Source organism: Pelophylax lessonae, assembly GCF_965119305.1.
Source record: "Pelophylax lessonae genome assembly, chromosome: 12".
Taxonomy (NCBI): Eukaryota; Metazoa; Chordata; class Amphibia; order Anura; family Ranidae; genus Pelophylax; species Pelophylax lessonae.
In genome coordinates this window covers 62,345,462-62,363,187 of record NC_138779.1, presented here as the reverse complement: position 1 = coordinate 62,363,187, position 17,726 = coordinate 62,345,462, and the positions used below count along the sequence as shown (strand labels likewise).

General features: G+C 41.2%; 1 protein-coding gene across 1 annotated transcript in view; it reads left to right on the top strand.

Moving 5' to 3' along the window:
* The window catches only part of LOC309568868 (uncharacterized protein), a gene marked incomplete at its 5' end in the record, with an annotated part of 164,293 nt that overhangs the window by 47,312 nt on the left and 99,255 nt on the right, over positions 1-17,726 (top strand). The window contains 4 exon segments of the mRNA XM_082274652.1: positions 9,923-10,133; positions 11,752-11,999; positions 12,003-12,057; positions 15,792-16,045. Of these exon segments, the coding sequence (XP_082130778.1) occupies positions 9,923-10,133; positions 11,752-11,999; positions 12,003-12,057; positions 15,792-16,045 (768 nt within the window).

Genomic DNA, 17,726 nt, shown 5'->3' with positions numbered 1-17,726 from the left:
TTGGGCATGGCAATAACATCCAAGGCAGTCTCAACTGTGGGAGGGGTAGACTCCACAGAGCTCTCTTCATATAAGAACATTAAATCTCTTAATGCTCTAAACTCATCCATAGTATAGTGTTTTATACATTCAGTAAGGTCTTTTTCTACCTTTTTCTGATTACGTTCTTCAAAAAAGGCATGTATACTGATTTCTTCTTTACAGGGCTAGATAGGTTAGTGTTAGAACGTGGATGTCTGCAGATGCAGGGATTTTAGTTTTAGGGTGGACTTACACTTTAAACGATAAAAATGTATTTAAAAAAAATACTGACTTATAACGGTAATAGAATGCAGATATCAGTCTTGTACAGTAACTCATGAGTAGATCGCCTTTGCTATGCATAGATGGAGAAACTGTGGTCAGCAGGACGGGACCCAGGATAGCAGTAAAAACCTGCCAAGTATTCAAATATATCCATTCTATAGCCAGAACTAGAAAAAAATATTGGCTTGATACACACTTTACCTGGCCATGACTTACAGTATGTTGAAATTGTAAATTGTATATTGAGAGCTGTTAAAGTATATCTAAAGTTCTAAACTATAGATCAAATATGTACTATATTGCAGCTTACCGGCCCTTACATGTGGTGGCCGTATTACTCTTTTTTTCAGTAAAGAAAACATCTATTGATCTTGCCAGTAATCTTTAGTCCTTGCAACTTTATGTGTGCTAAACTAAATTCTAAAAAGAGGATATTACCTTTCCCAGGTATTTTCTGTGATCTACAAACTCTCCTACTCAGGGCTGCTGCTGGATATCACAAGGCCCCTCTAAAGCCTACCTAACAAGCCCCCCCGGCTGAAAGTGACTGAGGACATAGATTTATCAGTCCCTTTCTCTGCAGCCTCAGCTGTAAAGATGAACGAAAAGGAAGCGCTCAGAGGCTTCCTGCTCATTCACAAACTGAAGTATAGTAGACACGGTTTACTATGCTTCTATGATGAATTGACACAGGATATTTGGTACGGATTTCTCACTTTGTTCATTCAGAAAAAGACGGGGACAGTAAATGACATATTGACTGGCCCCTTCACTGCTCACAATCCTGAAACATCCCCCTGTGTGCCCATAGCTGCTGCCGGCGGGAGAGGAGATGAGGGAAGCCAGCAGCGCTGTGGGGGAAAGGAGCACATGGGGGGCCATGACAGCAGATAGAAGGAGCACATGTGCTAGGACCAATCCCCCTAAAGGGCAGCCATAGGGAGAAGCAGAGAAGAAGCTGGCAGAGCTACAGGGGAGGCAAAAGAGAAGTTGTTTCTGCAATAAAACAGTACAACTGGCCCTCCTGCTCAGCAGTTGCCCCCCTTTTAAACTGATGGGGCCCAGGCCCAGTACAGGAGGTCTGGCTGCACTGCCTTATCAGTGGCCCTGCTCCTAACACCTATGTAATGGAGGTGAGGAGAGGAAGATGTGTTTGTAGTGCAGATCAGAAGAACATCCTAGGGTGGCAATGCTGCTCCCTCATTGATGCAGTATAATAAGGGAGCGTAGGACATGTGGTGTGTTACTGGAAAGGTCACCAGGTGAAAATAGAGGGAAAAAAAGCCTGAGAAAAGAAAACCAGTAAAGCCACATCTAAGGACTGGCAGTTTGCAATAGATTGCAATTTTGTATTGGGATTTAGGTACATTTTATACATACACCTATATACTAATTTGGTGTCCTATTTGCACCTTATATATTTCTTTACACTTTACACTCCTATGGTCAAATTATTTGTGTACCATTTATTTATCACTCTATATTTCATCTACGCTTATCACTTTATTTATTGGCACCCATTCGCCAAAATACCAATTCGGTGTTCACCATTGCACCTTATATTTATTCTTTTGCACTTTGCACATTTTTTTTTGTGGTTATATTTATTGTTGTGCAACTGTATACTTTGGATTGTACAATATTATTATAATCTAGCAATTTTCCGTCTATACTTATTATTACCATTTATTATATTCCTTAATATCATTTTAAATTATTTTTCATAGGCAGCGCCATTTACCTTACCTTCCCCCATAAGCCTGAGCAAGATGTCCTATAAAGTATAGCACCAGTACTCTACATTGACTCTACCATGCTAAAGAACTGGATATAACATGTCTGTGATTTGGCAGGAAGAAGCTGCTTTTACAGGCATCATTACATTTCTCGAGCAGTTCAGTACCTGCTTATCTGCATTAAATGTGCCATGCATAAACAGCTACAAAACCGTGTCTGTGAATAAACCCTCAAAGGATCAATAAAACGTAAAGTACTATCTGATTTACCTGAAATAACATTCAAATATAAATAGAAACGTGGCTATGTAAATGTTCCACTCAGTGAATGAATGTGAGAAAACCACCAGTGTCAAATACTTCCTCTTCTGTAATAGAGAGAAATGAGAAAACTCTACCAAATACATCCAGAGTTCAAAACAGCGGAGCAATAAGCAATGATGAGTACCAGATCCCATAGCAACAAATTATTAGCCTCCTATTATCTGATCTGACTGCAGGATTCTAAAATCAAATTATTGCTTTTTTTATAATTACTAATTTATCATTGAAAGGGTTTCCTTTTACTCCAACTGCCAACAATACATATGCACATTTTAATTATTTTCTCCTATGTGACTACACCTTCCATTTTTATAAAATAGCTTAGCAAATCCTGGCCAAAAAGAGAAAAATGTTGTTCCCATGATGCCATGGGAGCCTTCTTGGTAAACTTACTGTGCAGTGATGTCAATCAGCGTGATAAAATAGTACACTTTAAAAATATAAGGCAGGGAGAGTCATAATATCAGGCAAGGAGAGTCAGATATCCAGTGATGAAAATGTATCATACCTCAGTCAATCGTTGGTAGGGGGCATCCAGAAGGTGGCTGGAGATGTTATAACTTTTTTTTTTTTTGGGAGGCCAAGGTTTTTTTTTCCTCTTCCGGGAGGGTTCCAGTTCTCCTGGGCTGCTGCCCCTGGGATGCAGCTATACTGAGGCAAGAATTGCAGCTTATGCCTCAGTAGGTGCTGGGCTGAGGGTCTAGAGAAGATTCTTAAAGTATTTTGCTGGAGGGCACTGTTATGAAGACCTTGTCTAGAGAAGGATCTTTTAGCTCCCTTACTGTAACAATCCTACAGGCTCACCTGATTCAGAGGACTGCTGGCCAGAGGTAGGAGTGGAGCCCTGTGTGCAAGGACCGCAGGCTGGTAGTAGGAGCAGGAAGTCTGGCAGAGGCGTGGTCAGACAATCTGGGATGGCTACAATGGTAGAAGTGCTGGATACCGGATGGACACCAGGTAGTACTCTGATGAGGATACGGGTTCACCTGAGGTACGGAAACTAAGTGCTAGCTGGTTTTCACTAGAGCCTCTGATGGTGGGGATAGACTGCGCTGCAAGCTAACACCAGGTTGCGGTCCCCAGGATCACCCAGCCAGGCAGAGTGCAGGTTCGGTCTGGAGGTGGAGAAGCAGACAAGGGACTGTTGCAGAGTGCGATTACTGGGTGCAGCGGAGTCCATTCAGATCAGACATTGTGGAGTAAACAGGAACTGGCTTCTTTATTGGAACATAACACAGATATCAAAGATGTGTCACCTCATTGTAATAAGAACAACAGACAGGAAGAGATAACCAACAGTGCAGTTTACAGGAAATGCACATCATAGAAAATGCATAGCATATCACTTAGCATTAGCAACATCTACTGTCCTATTTGTGAACTGCAGTTAATCTATAATAGGCTAAGCTTTAAAGTTGTTGTATCTCCAACAGGGACAACCAGAGAGAAGTCAGATGAGCCAAAGGTCGGGGCGGGCAGCAGTAAGCGTGGTCAGACAATCCGGATCGGCAATGGAGGTAGCAGTTCAGTAGGTAGGGACAAAGAGTAGTCAGTAGTCAATTCCTGGTCAGGAGTGGATTTGTGGTAGTAGATAAGAGCAGCAGGTGAGGAGAAGCTTGACCAAGGCTCGGGAGCTCAATAATCAGCAAGCTTGAGTGTAAGGGGCTGGAATTATATAGGGAAGTACCAAGTATGGGGAATCAAGGGTGATGAGCAAGGCATGGCAAGACTAAGGTTGAAATAATAGGCTTCAGGGAGGAATGTCCAGAGAGGACGGTAGCCTAGTAAGCAGGGCTACCGCCTGGGATGTGGCTGGTCATGGGTTCGAATCCCGACACTTACTAAGGACTTGCCTGTGGAAGCTGAGTGGCACTCAACTTCTAGGACACTGTGAGTGAATCATACTGTGGGATTTTCATGTGTGTCTAATTACTATAAGGATTTGAGCTAGAATTTGTCCTCCTATTGATCATTTTGGAGTTTCCTGAATCCCTGAACCCTTGCCCTGTTTTAAGGTACTCAGCAATAAAGTGTAAAAATAAATCCCCTAGACAGAGGCTGTATTTTCAGTGTGCATGGAACTGTGCTTGTGACTGGCAGCCTCTGTACTAGCAAGGGGGACCTGGGCATACTTTCAGTGGCCCCTCCAGGGGTGAGTCCTACATAAGTTCGTTCCGCTAGAATTTTGTTCTGCGCACTATAGGGAAGACATTTCTTTGGTGCTTCACACACAAAACCCAATGAGCTGTCCTGTGCTGATGAGGTCCACTAAGGTAATACCATACTGTCTGTGATCTAACTTAGCAAGGGTTGTCTGGTTGCTTATGTAGGATATGCACTTACAGACCAACCAAGCTAGGCAAGTTATTACCCAGAAGAACTTTTTTCATATTGGCGAGGGTCATCATAAAAGGGTAGCATAAACTGCAAACAGGAATTGTAAAAATGCAGTAACCAGCTAACATGAGACAACCAAAAGATGACTCATGATTGGTTGCTGTGAATTTATACACTCTTTACTTTGTTCTTTGCTTGATTGAATAAGCATGGATTTTCCTGTATTCCAGTTAGACTAGAACTAATAATGAGTAACTGAGACATCTATCATGTTTCATTAAAGTCCACCAAAGTTGGTATTGCTCTAGGTGGTGCACTGTGTTGCCCTCACCGGCCTCGGATGCTAAGACTCAACACAGGATCTGTATTTTTCTTTACCATGCAATCAACACACATTCAAGCCGAACCGAACTTATTTTCTCTAGAAGTAGTAATAGGGAGTGATGGACATGACTCCTCTAACGTATTTCACCCCTGGTAGGGGCTTAATTATAGGAATCTCTATGATCACCGAGAATGAAATACATCAGAGGTTAAGTCATGTTGTCCAGAAGGATGGACTGTGCATTGTAAGCCTGGTTACTGCTACAAAAAAATTGATTAAAGGAGAAAATGGATGCCTTGGAGAGCAGCTTGAATGTTTGTTGCTAGCATGTTTTAAAAAAAGATTGTAACTTCTGCTGTAGCACGAAGAACAAAATTGTAAGCTGGTCCCGGTATTTTTTAAAAGTATATTGACCCAGTTAATTTTATTAAAGCTCGTTTGTTCCTTTTCTGGAAAGGTTTTTTTTTCTTTTTTTTCAAGCAGAACAGAAGAACATTTTAAAAAGTTGAATGTAAAACAATGCCATGTACATGGTGATACTTTGTCACCAGAGTGAACACAGGCTTTATTAGAGACAAGGACGCTGCTGATCACCAAATTGTACGTACTCTGTTATAATCTGCCAGCTTGCCCCACTCTTTCATGATGATCGATCTTTATACCACCACTCCTTTTCCTCTGCTCTGGCATGTCCAGGACTAACAACGACCCTGACGGGAAGTTAGCCACACAAAACACAGCGAGATGAATGGCCAGCCTGGGACATAGCTCTCTCATGCAGCAGTGATTTCAGCTTTAATGGCAAAATCATTATCATTGCGACAACGGCTCACAAATGAGCAGAGGGTGAAATAAAGGGGGGGGGGGGTAGGGGGAATTATGTGTGGAATAAATGAGCACTTCCGAAATTCATAGCATCATAAAAAGAACCTTATCAAATGAACCAGCAGAAGGTTAGACGAGCAGCACAGCAATTAGGCTAACACCGTAGGGCTTCTATTTCATCTTCTGTGTGCTCATCATGTACAAATTCCCAATTAGATTTATTCCTTTCATTATCATCAATGGGAATTCGAAACAATAGTGTACACAGCAGAGCCCACTTTAAAGGTACAGTTTCACCATGGTGCTTTGGCATCGCTAAGAAATAAATAACAATGGAAAAAACAGATCCAGTGTTCTTTTTTTCTAGAATTATTTTATCTTTTTAGTAGAAACAATTAGAAGCAATGCTGTAAAATATTTACTGCTTACACATTTGCAATGGGCTTTGTATATTACTTAGCATATTGTACCACAGATAATCTTTTTAAAGATCACAGGTATACTTGTTAATACGATCTATTTAAATAATCTTATCAGTGTGTGCTAATCTCTTACAAATGACATGCTGAATGTAAAGTTTTTTAGTGTATATGAACATGGGGGCAGCTTTACAGTATATGCTCATTATATATTCAGACGGTGCTTCCTGTGCGCAAGCAACCTTTTTTTTTTTTTTGCCTTATATTATTAGAATGAACACAGTTTCATCTTACATACTTAGCTACATAAACATACATAAACATACCCTATGCTAATTGAACACCTTCTCCTTATATAGCAAATCAACCCCCTATTGTTTTGTGTGGTAAATTGATGTTGTTACCTGTAATGCTTGATATACACATAGCCACTAGTAGAAGGTTTTAAAGTACAGAACCTCCATCACGTAAAAAAGTGAGTCACAGTAAAAAAATAGTTTTAGGGGATTCAGTGGCTCTATTATAGAGACTGTCAAGCCCCCCATCCTCTTACCTCAACCATGAAATCCCCTGTTGGAGCATAGTCCAGACTTAGGGTGCTTCCGCTGTCCACCCCCACCAAGTCCCCTCATACCTCTTTCTGGAACAACCTAAATCTGTAGCATCTCTTTCAGCTTCTGAAGCCAATTATTTGGGCGTCAAAGAGAATTAAAGTCCTATGAGGCTTGTTTCCCTATAGATTCCTATTATTCTATTTTCATTTGCATCATGCTTGCTCTGATCAGTTTAATTTTGGCCCTTTTCTCTTGTCAAACTGTGTATAGGGCTATTCATCAGCCTATGTTGTAGGGCCTTTGTAAATACAGTGAGAAATGGGCCCTGGAATCAGCAGTGTATTTTGCTTTTTTAGCTGCCCTAGGCAAGACTAAAATTGGGCACTCCCCCATCTATATTTGTCCCACCCCTTCTTGTCCGTTTACACTTGCCGCCATCTGATCCAATTCTGTTCGCTAAAAACAGACGAATGGGGGAACTATTCCCCATCTGTCTGGTGGATTGGAATGTAGTCTGATGGAAGTGGACAAGCAGTCCGTTTCCATCCAACTGCCCCATAGAGGAAAATGGACTGTGTCTGTATCCATTCTGCATAGCGGAAAGATCCCCTGCTGAGCAGGCGGATCTGCTTTACGGAGCCCGCCCATGTGAATTGGCTCTTTCTATGTTTTTTATTGTATCTAATTTTTTTTTTTTACAACTTTATGACCCTTTTTTTGTCCACACCAGAATTGGATCACATGGCTGTTAATACCCATGCGATCTGATTCTGCAAATCGCGCTGCATTTTGCAAACTGTCGTTAACTTAACATTCACTTCGCAAACAGTTTGCATGAACAGGTGGCGATTTTGATGCGGTGTGAAGTTGCAGTGAATTTGCTGTGAATTTGCACCACATCTAGTGTGAACTGGCCCTAAGGTTGTTTTTAAGGTGCAACTGGCTTTTGAGGGTTATAAAACCACCTTTCAACTATCCAGGACATGCTCTTGTGCTAAAAAATTTCCTCATGTTAGGTGGAAACATAACATTAGATCAGAAACAGAGATTACATCTGAAATCTTTCAATTGAAAAATTGAAGGAGCTGGGCGGAAAATTGTCAGCTGATCAGTGGCTCCATCGAATCAGATGCAGCTGCTCTTCAAGTATTCTGACTGCTGTATACAATAGCCCAGAAGTGGGGGTTTGTCATTCTGTGGCTCCAGCTTAAAGCGGAGTTCCTCCCTTGGAAAGTTTTCTTTAATAAAAATACCCCCGGGACAGTCAGGGCTAGTGCATTCCACAATGGTTAGCCTCTGAACTGTCCCGGGTCGCACTTACCTTTTAGAAGAAATACTTACCTTGAAAATGTCTTGTCCAGCGCTGCCATCTCAGGTGTGGGCAGCTGAAGCCAGCACGTCCTCTTCTGCGTCCTCTTCTGTGTCCTCTTTGTCCCAGAATGCCCTGCACCGGCCCCGCTTGTCATGTCCGGTACAAGCACGTCATTCCTGCACAGCTTCTGGGCATGCCCAGAAGCTGTTTAGCAGTGAATGACGTGCCTGCACCGGAACTGACGAGTGGGGCCGGTGCAGGCGCATTGATTCCTGGGGGCGATGATGCTCAGCTCCCAGGAATCAATGCGAGCAGGAAGCGAAGGCGCGGGTCACGGTCGAAGAGAGAGGAAGAGGAAGTATGGTGAGTATATTTTCTTCTAAAACAAGGTAAGTAAAGAAAAAAAAAATCGTGATTATCCATTTATTTTTCAGGTGAAAGAGAGCAAGCAGATGGGGAAAAATTACTTTTAAGGGTGGAACTCCACTTTAACTCTAAAGTTAACTCTTATTTTTACTAACAAAGCCATTGATCACCATATGAAGCCATTGTTTTAAAGCCGTTGCAAACCCTTACCTAGACCCAGTGAAGTGACTAGCCTCAGTAGATTTACAGAGATGAAACAAATCCTCCTGCATACATTGTACCTGTTTATTTGCAGCGATTTGACACGTACATCCTTGTAAAACTCAATATGAGAGCTGCAGTCACACACTGTACAAGAGCTGTGAGAGCTTATTGGAGGGAAGAACCCCCCCCCCCCAGTGTCATCTTAAGAGCATTAAAGGGCCCCGGGCAATGCAGTGCACTGGGGCCCTGCCGACACAATCACCCACGAGAATAAAAATGCTAATTATCGATATGGCGATATTTATTGGTAAAGCAGTGCAACGCTAATAACAGCCTCTAAGTTGGGCGGCTGGTTTCCGGTGAACACACATGCGGACGGGAGTCAGACTCCACTGTCCTGTGTGTGCCTGCTCCAATGGAGGTGGACAGGCATTCCAGCAGTCCTGGGCTGCCCCTCCACGGCCCAAGTGGCCCCTCCATGGCCCCAGTGACCTGCTAAGTTTGGCGGCGGGATGCACACGGGAATCGGGACTAATGCTTGGCTGGGGCTGGGTCGCTGGGCAGGTGGGGCCCCCTGGGCAAGTGGGGCCCCCGGGCAACTGCCCAATCGGTAAGATGGCCCTGCCCCCCCCCCTTTTTACACAGCACACAGAAACAGAGCTGAAGCTGTCAATCAAGAGATTGATCCCCCACCATCACCTTTTTTTTGCTTGGTGTCAGGAAAACTTGTCAGAAGTGACTCATGCAGATAACAGAGAAACTAGACAGCAGACAGAAATGACACCTAAAGCTTTGGAGAGAGACAAGTAAACTCTATAGAAATATGTGCTTTGTTCATATTTCATGTCTGAGGTCTACAACCACTGTAACATAATTTTCTATGGTGAATTTTGAGGCCAATTTTGGCAAAGGTGAAATTAGCAATTTTGTCGTAAAATTACTGCACTCTTCACTACTCTTTGGTAACTGATCCACAGCTGCTTTTTCTGCACTGGCAAGGCAATAACAGACACCTGATACATGACTAGTCCCTCCATCCTATTTTTGCTCCATCTCCCTCTATATACAAGCTATTATTAGCAGGACCCTCACTCTTTTTTAATCTTGCTTTGATATACAAGTGTTATGTATAAATTAATATCATCTGTTTGTGATATTTCATAATGGCAGATTATACAATATCCATAGTTCATAACCTCTGATCCTTTTTGCAGCTTGTGATCCGCCGGCGCCCTCTTCTGTATATTGTAAGCATCCTCTTGCCCAGCATTCTCCTCATGTTTGTAGACCTCATGAGCTTTTACCTGCCCCCGGACAGTGGAACCCGAATCATGTTCAAAACCACCATTCTTGTTGGCTATACAGTCTTCAGGGTTAATATGGCAGATGAACTGCCAGCTACCACTCTAAGTGTACCATTAATCGGTAGGTAGTCATTTAAAAATTAAATAACATATCTCATTTGTATGTGTTGTACAAATATCCTCAACTGTCTAATTTGTTTCTTTTATTGTATTTAAGTTTTTATTCATTCAGAGCAAAAGCTAATCAAACATGTTGCCATGGTTTATTCACACCCAGATGCTTCATTGTGGTGTGTTGTTTAAAATCTTGTCTGCTGCATCTTACGAATGACAGCACATGAAAATCATGCCAAAAGCACATTGCACCACCACAACGTATGAAAAATGCAAAGGTTTTAATGCAGATTTAGAGCCATGTCATATTAGTGATCCAGTTGCTGATGGCAATTTGCCAGCAACAAAATCAGTAAAAGAACAGAGAAGACACTTGCCTGCTGTAATGTTATTGCCCCTTCAGTACTCAAACAAGCCGGGTTTCATTGAACATTGAAGGTGAGCAATGTTTTTAGCATTTATGCAGCTGGCGAGTTGCCACCACTGACATGATTGCTAATCTTTGAAAAAAATTGGGCCTAGATCCAATGTTGGTTTTGTATCTCAGTGTAATATAAGTCTATTGAGTGCAATTCAAACAATGTGATAAATGTGGTGCCAACAATGTGAAAAATCTCACAATAAATGTGCAGCTTTAAGTGGATGTAACCACTTTAAAATAAAGCATTAAAAAAAAGTAAGGCGCTACTAGAAAAAACACAATTAATCATAAATGTGATAACAAATATTGCACATAAAAAAAACATAGGAATATGAATATAAGTGTACAATAATGTGAAATAGTCCTTTCAAAAGAAAAAAATATTAGCCTTATATAAGTGCTCCACTACAGTGCGTGTAGAATGCACAACTCTGAGCCTTTAACAAGCCTCAAATATTTGGGATGGTAACTGATGGAATTCCTTAAATCTTATGGTGCTTCCGTTAGCACCAACATAAACAGCCTTGGAATTAATCCTTGCCCACTACTAGTGTAGAGCTTTCCAACACCTGGAAGTGATGCAGTGGTCCTCCCTGGGGATTGGACACTTATATTCATATTCCTATATTTTTCGATGTGCAATTATGACCTTTATGATTTATTGTGTTTTTTTAGTAGTGCTTTACTTTTTTAATGCTTTGCTTCTTGAATGCAATGTCTATGATTATGCAGCCATCTAACGCTAAGGGGCCTCAGAGGGTAGATACAAAAATGTGTAGGGAAAACAAGACTGTCACACCAAATGCTTAGGTGTCCAAGAATATTTATTTTATTATAGAGTTCCAAAAAATGTTTTGGACTTCTATGTTGAAATACATTTTCTTGGACTCATAAACCTTTTGGTGTGGCACTCCTTACCTTACACCTTTAAGGATTTATTGTGACATGGCTTACAATATTTTTCAAATGCTTACAAAAAAAGAAACTGAATTCAATTATTGCATTTCTTAATATAGAAGGATATAAGGATAGGATAAGCAAGGAGGCTAACTAAGGGATTCGGCAATGTCAGCCTTGATAGTACTCCAAGTATAGGTTTAGGTTTTTGCATGATAGATGACATGGTCATAGTTTCACCACCTATATAAAAAGAGTAACCAAACAAATTATTTGTATCTAAAAACCTTTCCAAATCTTTTTTTAGGTGTATTCTTTTTGGTTTTCATGGCCCTAATGGTGCTGAGTCTTGGCAAATCTATAATGGTGGTAAAGTTTCTTCATTTTGACAAGGAAGGATCTGAAAGTCTTTTGATATCCCGATGCCGAATGCTGACCCAAGAGAGACAGGATGATCATGAAGAAAACACAGAGGATCAGTCTATAAGTTCAACTAATTTAACAGGAGGTGATAAAGTTATGTTATTTCTGAAAATGAAAGGCCTTAACAACAATTAACAAATGTATTCCCTTGAGGGGGGGGGGCAACTTTACACATGCCCTTTATCTGACAGTGGCAGTTACTCTTACTGCCAGTTTTTCTGGACAGGTTTGCCTGCATGTAAGTGTGGAGACAATATAAATAAAAGGTTTTGACATAAAAAACAGTGACTATACAGAATATTATACAGTATTAACCACTTAAGCCCTGGAAGATTTTTCCCCCTTCCTGACCAGGGTTTTTTTTGCGATTTTTTACTGCGTGAATTTAATGGACAATTGCGCGGTCGTGCAACGCTGTACCTAAACGAATTTCACGTCCTTTTTTTCCCACAAACAGAGCTTTCTTTTGGTGGTATTTGATCACCTGTACGATTTTTTGATCATGCGGTATAAACAAAAAAAGAGCGTATATTTTGCAAAAATAACAATATTTTTCACTTTTTTTTATATGAAATTCCCCCCCCAAAAAAAGTAAAAATCAAAATTTTTTAACATTTTCGGCCAATTTGTTTTATGCTACATATGTTTGGTAAAAAAAATCTCAAAAAGCATATTTTGATTGGTTTGCGCAAAAGTTATCGCGTTTACTAACAAAGGGAAAGATTTTTGTCATTTTTGGTGTTTTTTTTTTAACGAGTAATGGCGGCGATCTGCGATTTTTTTTTTGCGGTACTGCGACATTGTGGCGGACAGATCGGACCCTTGACTGACATTTTTGACACTTTTGGGGGTACCAGTGACATTACTGCAGTAATCAGTGCTATATATATGCACTGTTACTGCAAAAATGACACTGGCAGGGAAGGGGTTAACTATATTGGACAGGGAGGGGTTAAGTGTGTCCTAGGGACCTGCTTCTAACTGTGGTGGGACAGGTCTCCTAGTGTAAAAACACAGATCAACGGTTCTACATAGTAGAACCGTCTGATTTGCATTTTTACACAGGGAGAATGACAGGCGGCTTGTTGACATAAGCCGCTCTGCCTTTCTCCCGTTCTACCGACGATCGTAGTGTGACCGGCGGACATCGGGTCCGCCGGTCACACTCCCGCACTCCTCCGTGAACGAGCCTCAGCGGGCGCGCGCTCGCCCGCTATTGGCTCTAAAGCGGATGACAGGCGAGTGACGTAGATCTACGTCACTCTGCCTGGCCGGGGCTGACTGCCGCAGTAAATATACTGTGGGCAGTCGGCAACCGGTTAACATGTATTAATAGCATGAAGTTATTGACTTGCAAGCCAGCATCCAGATTTTATTTAAACTTATATTACAATCTGATAGTATTTACGGTACTCACTGGGCAGGTAGATAGGTAAGCTAGCTAAGATGCTAAGCAGGTAGAAAAATGAGCTTTGTTCTTCAATACGGTTGATTATTTTTGAGTAACAGTTGGTTTAAAAGATTTACTATGAATGTAATTAGAGATTTATTTAAATGTAGTTGTTTCTTGTTTTCATTGTAGTTTTTTTAATCATGCCTACATTACATGTAGGTATTTTATATGCACCAAGCACTGCAAATGACTGAGGGAACCACACTTCTGAGAACAAGTCACTACATGGGACAAGTAATTGTTAAACATTTAATGAAACATACAAAAAGGAAAGTCAGAAAAATATCTAGAAAAAAAAACAATCTACAACCAATGTAAGCAAGTGCCATATAAAACTATCCAATTTTGCTTAAAGTAGAACTAAAGGCAAGTATTATTTTTACATGTTGCAGTAAGGGAAATATCCAACTGCTATAATAGGTTCATTTTTGTCATCTGTGTCACATTTAGGAGATTTCCCTTTAGTTTTTGTCCTATACCCAAAAGAGAAGGTGAGAGAAAATCACTCTAAAGTGAAGGAATCCTTGGTTGTTACCAGGCTTACCAGAACTAGTGTCCCTATTGGAAGATATCCTGAGTATTCCTGTTCTGTGAACAACCTAAAATTTGGGATTTTCTTTTACTTTCAGTGATAAAAATATACAGAACAAACAGATAGGGTGAATCTCCCTTACAGGAGACCTAACTTTGTGCACTGGTACGCAGTCATGTTGGAAAAGGAAGGGGCAATCCCCAAACTGTTCCCACAAAGTTGGGAGCATAAAATTGTCCAAAATGTCTTGGCATGCTGACACCTTAAGATTTCCCTTCACTGGAACTAAGGGACCAAGCCCAACCCCTGAAAAACAACCCCACACCATATCCCAATAAGTGTATATTGATTGCTTTGTGTGAAAGTTATAGTGCCTACAAACTATGGTACATAAGCTGGAATTTTTTTTTATACTACTAATGGCGGCGATCAATGACTTATAATGGGACTGCGATATTGCGGCTGGAAATATGACACTAACTGACGCTGGCGGTAACTGACTGACTGCCACTGACATCATCAGTGACATTAATAAAGTGATCAGTAATAACACTATACATGTTCACTGTACTAATGACACTGGCTGGGAAGGGGTTAACATCTAGGGTGATCAAGGGGTTAAAAATGTGCCAAACTAAGTGTAATATGTGTAAAGTGTGCTGCTTCTACTAATTATTCCCTAAGTTTCTGATCCCTGCTTTTCAGGGATGAGAAATACAGAGATCATTCCCTGTGTACAGAGCTCTGTGTTGAAGGTCAACACAGAGCTCTGGGCTGTGAACATACACAGCCGATCAGCAAGTCCCGGCCGTGAATCATTGGCCTGGACTTACTGACAGGCTCTTGCTGTGTACAATCACAGCCGGTGCCGTCAGGGGTGTGCGCATGCAAGCACCCTAAACCCCGAAGTAGGCAGCAACGTACGGGTTTGTTGCTTTGCTTACAGCAGCCGATCATCCAGAGTACATTGTGGTCAGTCGCTAAGTGGTTAAAGAGTAACACTGTGCTCTGTTAGCAGTCAGTTAGGAGCCAGAGGATGTAAGTTGTGACTACACAGTAAAGTATATAATGTGTTGAGAGCTGTGTGCCTACCCTTAATATTCAGCTGCCTCAGCCACAGATGATGTTGGTTATACAGAGATCTGGTCCATCTTGCTGAGAAATATAACTAACTAGAAAGGGGATGTGGATTACACTTTTATAATTCCTAACATGATGCATTTCAGTGAAGTATTTTTTACAATAAACCTGGAACTGGACACATTTTTTTAAATGAAAACATGTGCCTAACAGCCTTTCTAAGTTTGTCTGACTATCCTGCCCACTGGTGGACTTTTTCTACTCCTTTGCTCATGTAAAGTGTATGTTATTGATTTATGCAATAATCCCGTGCTAATATTTAGTAAAGCTTCTTCAAGCAATCCGCATTGACAGAACCTCCACAAATTGTCTTTTAAAGATATTTTTTGGCTTTTTTCAAACTTGCTTACATGACTGCTTTATCCCCTTTTTCTCCCTGAGCTCTGAGGAATAGGGGCAGAGACCCCTGAGGAAGTTGCTTCCAATGACAAGACAAGCATGGACCAGCCAAGCTTCTCTCTTACGGTCCATGCTGGCTGTGGGGGACATGGCAGCCTGTGAGGACATAGACTCACAAGGAAACTGCTGACTTGCTCTAGTTTTGCTGTGCCTGGTGCTTCCTTTGAAGGCTGAACTGAACATGCCTGTCAATGATACCACAACTCAGAGCTTGCAGATAGCACTGACAGAATAGAGCAAGAAACAGGGGTACAATAAGACTCACTGGGTATTTTTGCATATTTTGCATGAAAAAGAAGAAAAAATACTGGCACAGGAAGGCTATAATATGTCTTTAAATTAATTGTTTGGAGTTTTTTGAATTTACATAAACTTTAATTTGTTCTGTCTTGCCTTCTAGAAAGCATTTGTGGTGTTGATGAAGTATTCCAGAGCCCTGCAATAGTCGATGACGAGCTGATGGAGCACATCCTGCAGGAGGTGACCTCCATCCGTACCTATGTACAAGGGATGGAGTCAGAGGAAGCCTGGCACACCCACTGGCTTGGCCTTTGTTACAAATTAGACAGCCTTATGTTCAAAGCCTACCTACTGCTCTTTTCAACCTACGCAGCTACTCTGAGCCTCCTATGGTGGTCATGGAGCTCATATGATGTATCAGCATGAAACAACCGAACAATTGAACTGTTCAGCTACTTGAGAAGAATATTATTGCCTTTATTTAAATCTCCCTAACAAATTAATACTTTGAAGGAACTCCTCTTTTGTTTTAGATCCCTTTCCGACGAGTTAAAAAAAGAGCTAGTCAGGCACTCCTGAGGCTTGACATAAAGGGTAACATTGTAAGAATGATCTTTTTTCCCAACATGATATTGTAATTTGATTAAGCCAGAATTGCCAAGATTAGATGAGGGTCTTCTCATATCTACTGCTACCTTAAAGTGAACCTTGGTTTCCATGCCATAATGATCTTTACCAAAGGTTTGAGTTCCCCATTGGCTGGGACTCTAAGGGTTTAAACCATGCATGTCCAACCTGCCGCCCGGGGGCCGCATGTGGCCCGGAACCGCAGGCAATGCGGCCCACTGCCCCCTGACAATTTTTTTTTTGCTGGGGAGGAAGGAAGTCGAGTCGGGGGCACGGCCACGATGGCTTCAAACTAACCTGGCAGAGGCTGCCTCGGAGGAGATCATCCACTAGTTGTGTTAAATTAGTGCTGGGGGGGGGGGGGGGCTGGGGGCGCGGCAGCTCGGGAAGGGCGCAGCAGCATTTTATTACTTATATACCATAACTATAGTATATATTTTATATGTGGCCCGAAAAATTTTCTCTACACTCAATGTGGCCCAGAGAAGCCAAAAGTTTGGACACCCATGGTTTAAACAATATTTGTTATTATCTTAAAAAGTATAAATTTTATTTAAATTTAGTAAAAAATAGATATGCAAACAATATTTAAAATCCAATTAGTAGAATGAACACAGAATCAAAAATGCGATATATCTAGACTTATTTTATATGCAGAGATCATAAAAAAGTGTCCATCGTGTTTTCAAGTCAGATAGCTTCTACTTCAGGGATAACTCTGCAGATAGTATGATGTCATAACGTGTTCTTGGTAAAAAAAAAAAACAATTAAGACTAAACAATTGCCACCATCTACATCGATCAGCTAGATCCCCAGGACAGAATGGACAAGCGAGAGGGAAGGTGAAGACTCTTTGACCAGCTGTGCACTGGGACCACCTCCAATTAAATGTTGTTGGATCTACCAGATACATGGTTTAAAAAATGGTGACTCATATGAGTAGATGTCCTATGTACACTAAAAGGTATGTGACTAAAAGTCCATAAGTGTAAATGAATAAGGTTCCAGTGTTATTACTCCACAATCTCAGTGAATCACCATCTGTGTGCTGCCTCCACCAAATATAAGAAGTGCACACTCACCAAAACCAGAAGATACATCTGATACTCTTGAGCTTGACTTATATGTTAGAGGTCCTTCCACCATTTGGATCTCAGTTTGGGGGCATACTATGTACGTTTATATGTCTCATTTTTATGCACTTTATATGGACTGCGTGCACCGTTAGTTGTAGAGTCTAAACACCATTCCCAGCTGTTTTGTTTTTTTACACATTTTAATAAACTATACACTATGAGCCTTTTTTTCTTGTGTCGGTGATTCCTCTATCTGTCTTGATGAGATGAGCAGTTTCCCTGATGACTGCACTTATGAGGTTAGAAGATCTACTACATCCATAGAGTATCAGATGTATCTTCATAAGGAAGACCATTGAATACTGAATGCACTTTTGCTGTCCTATAACTT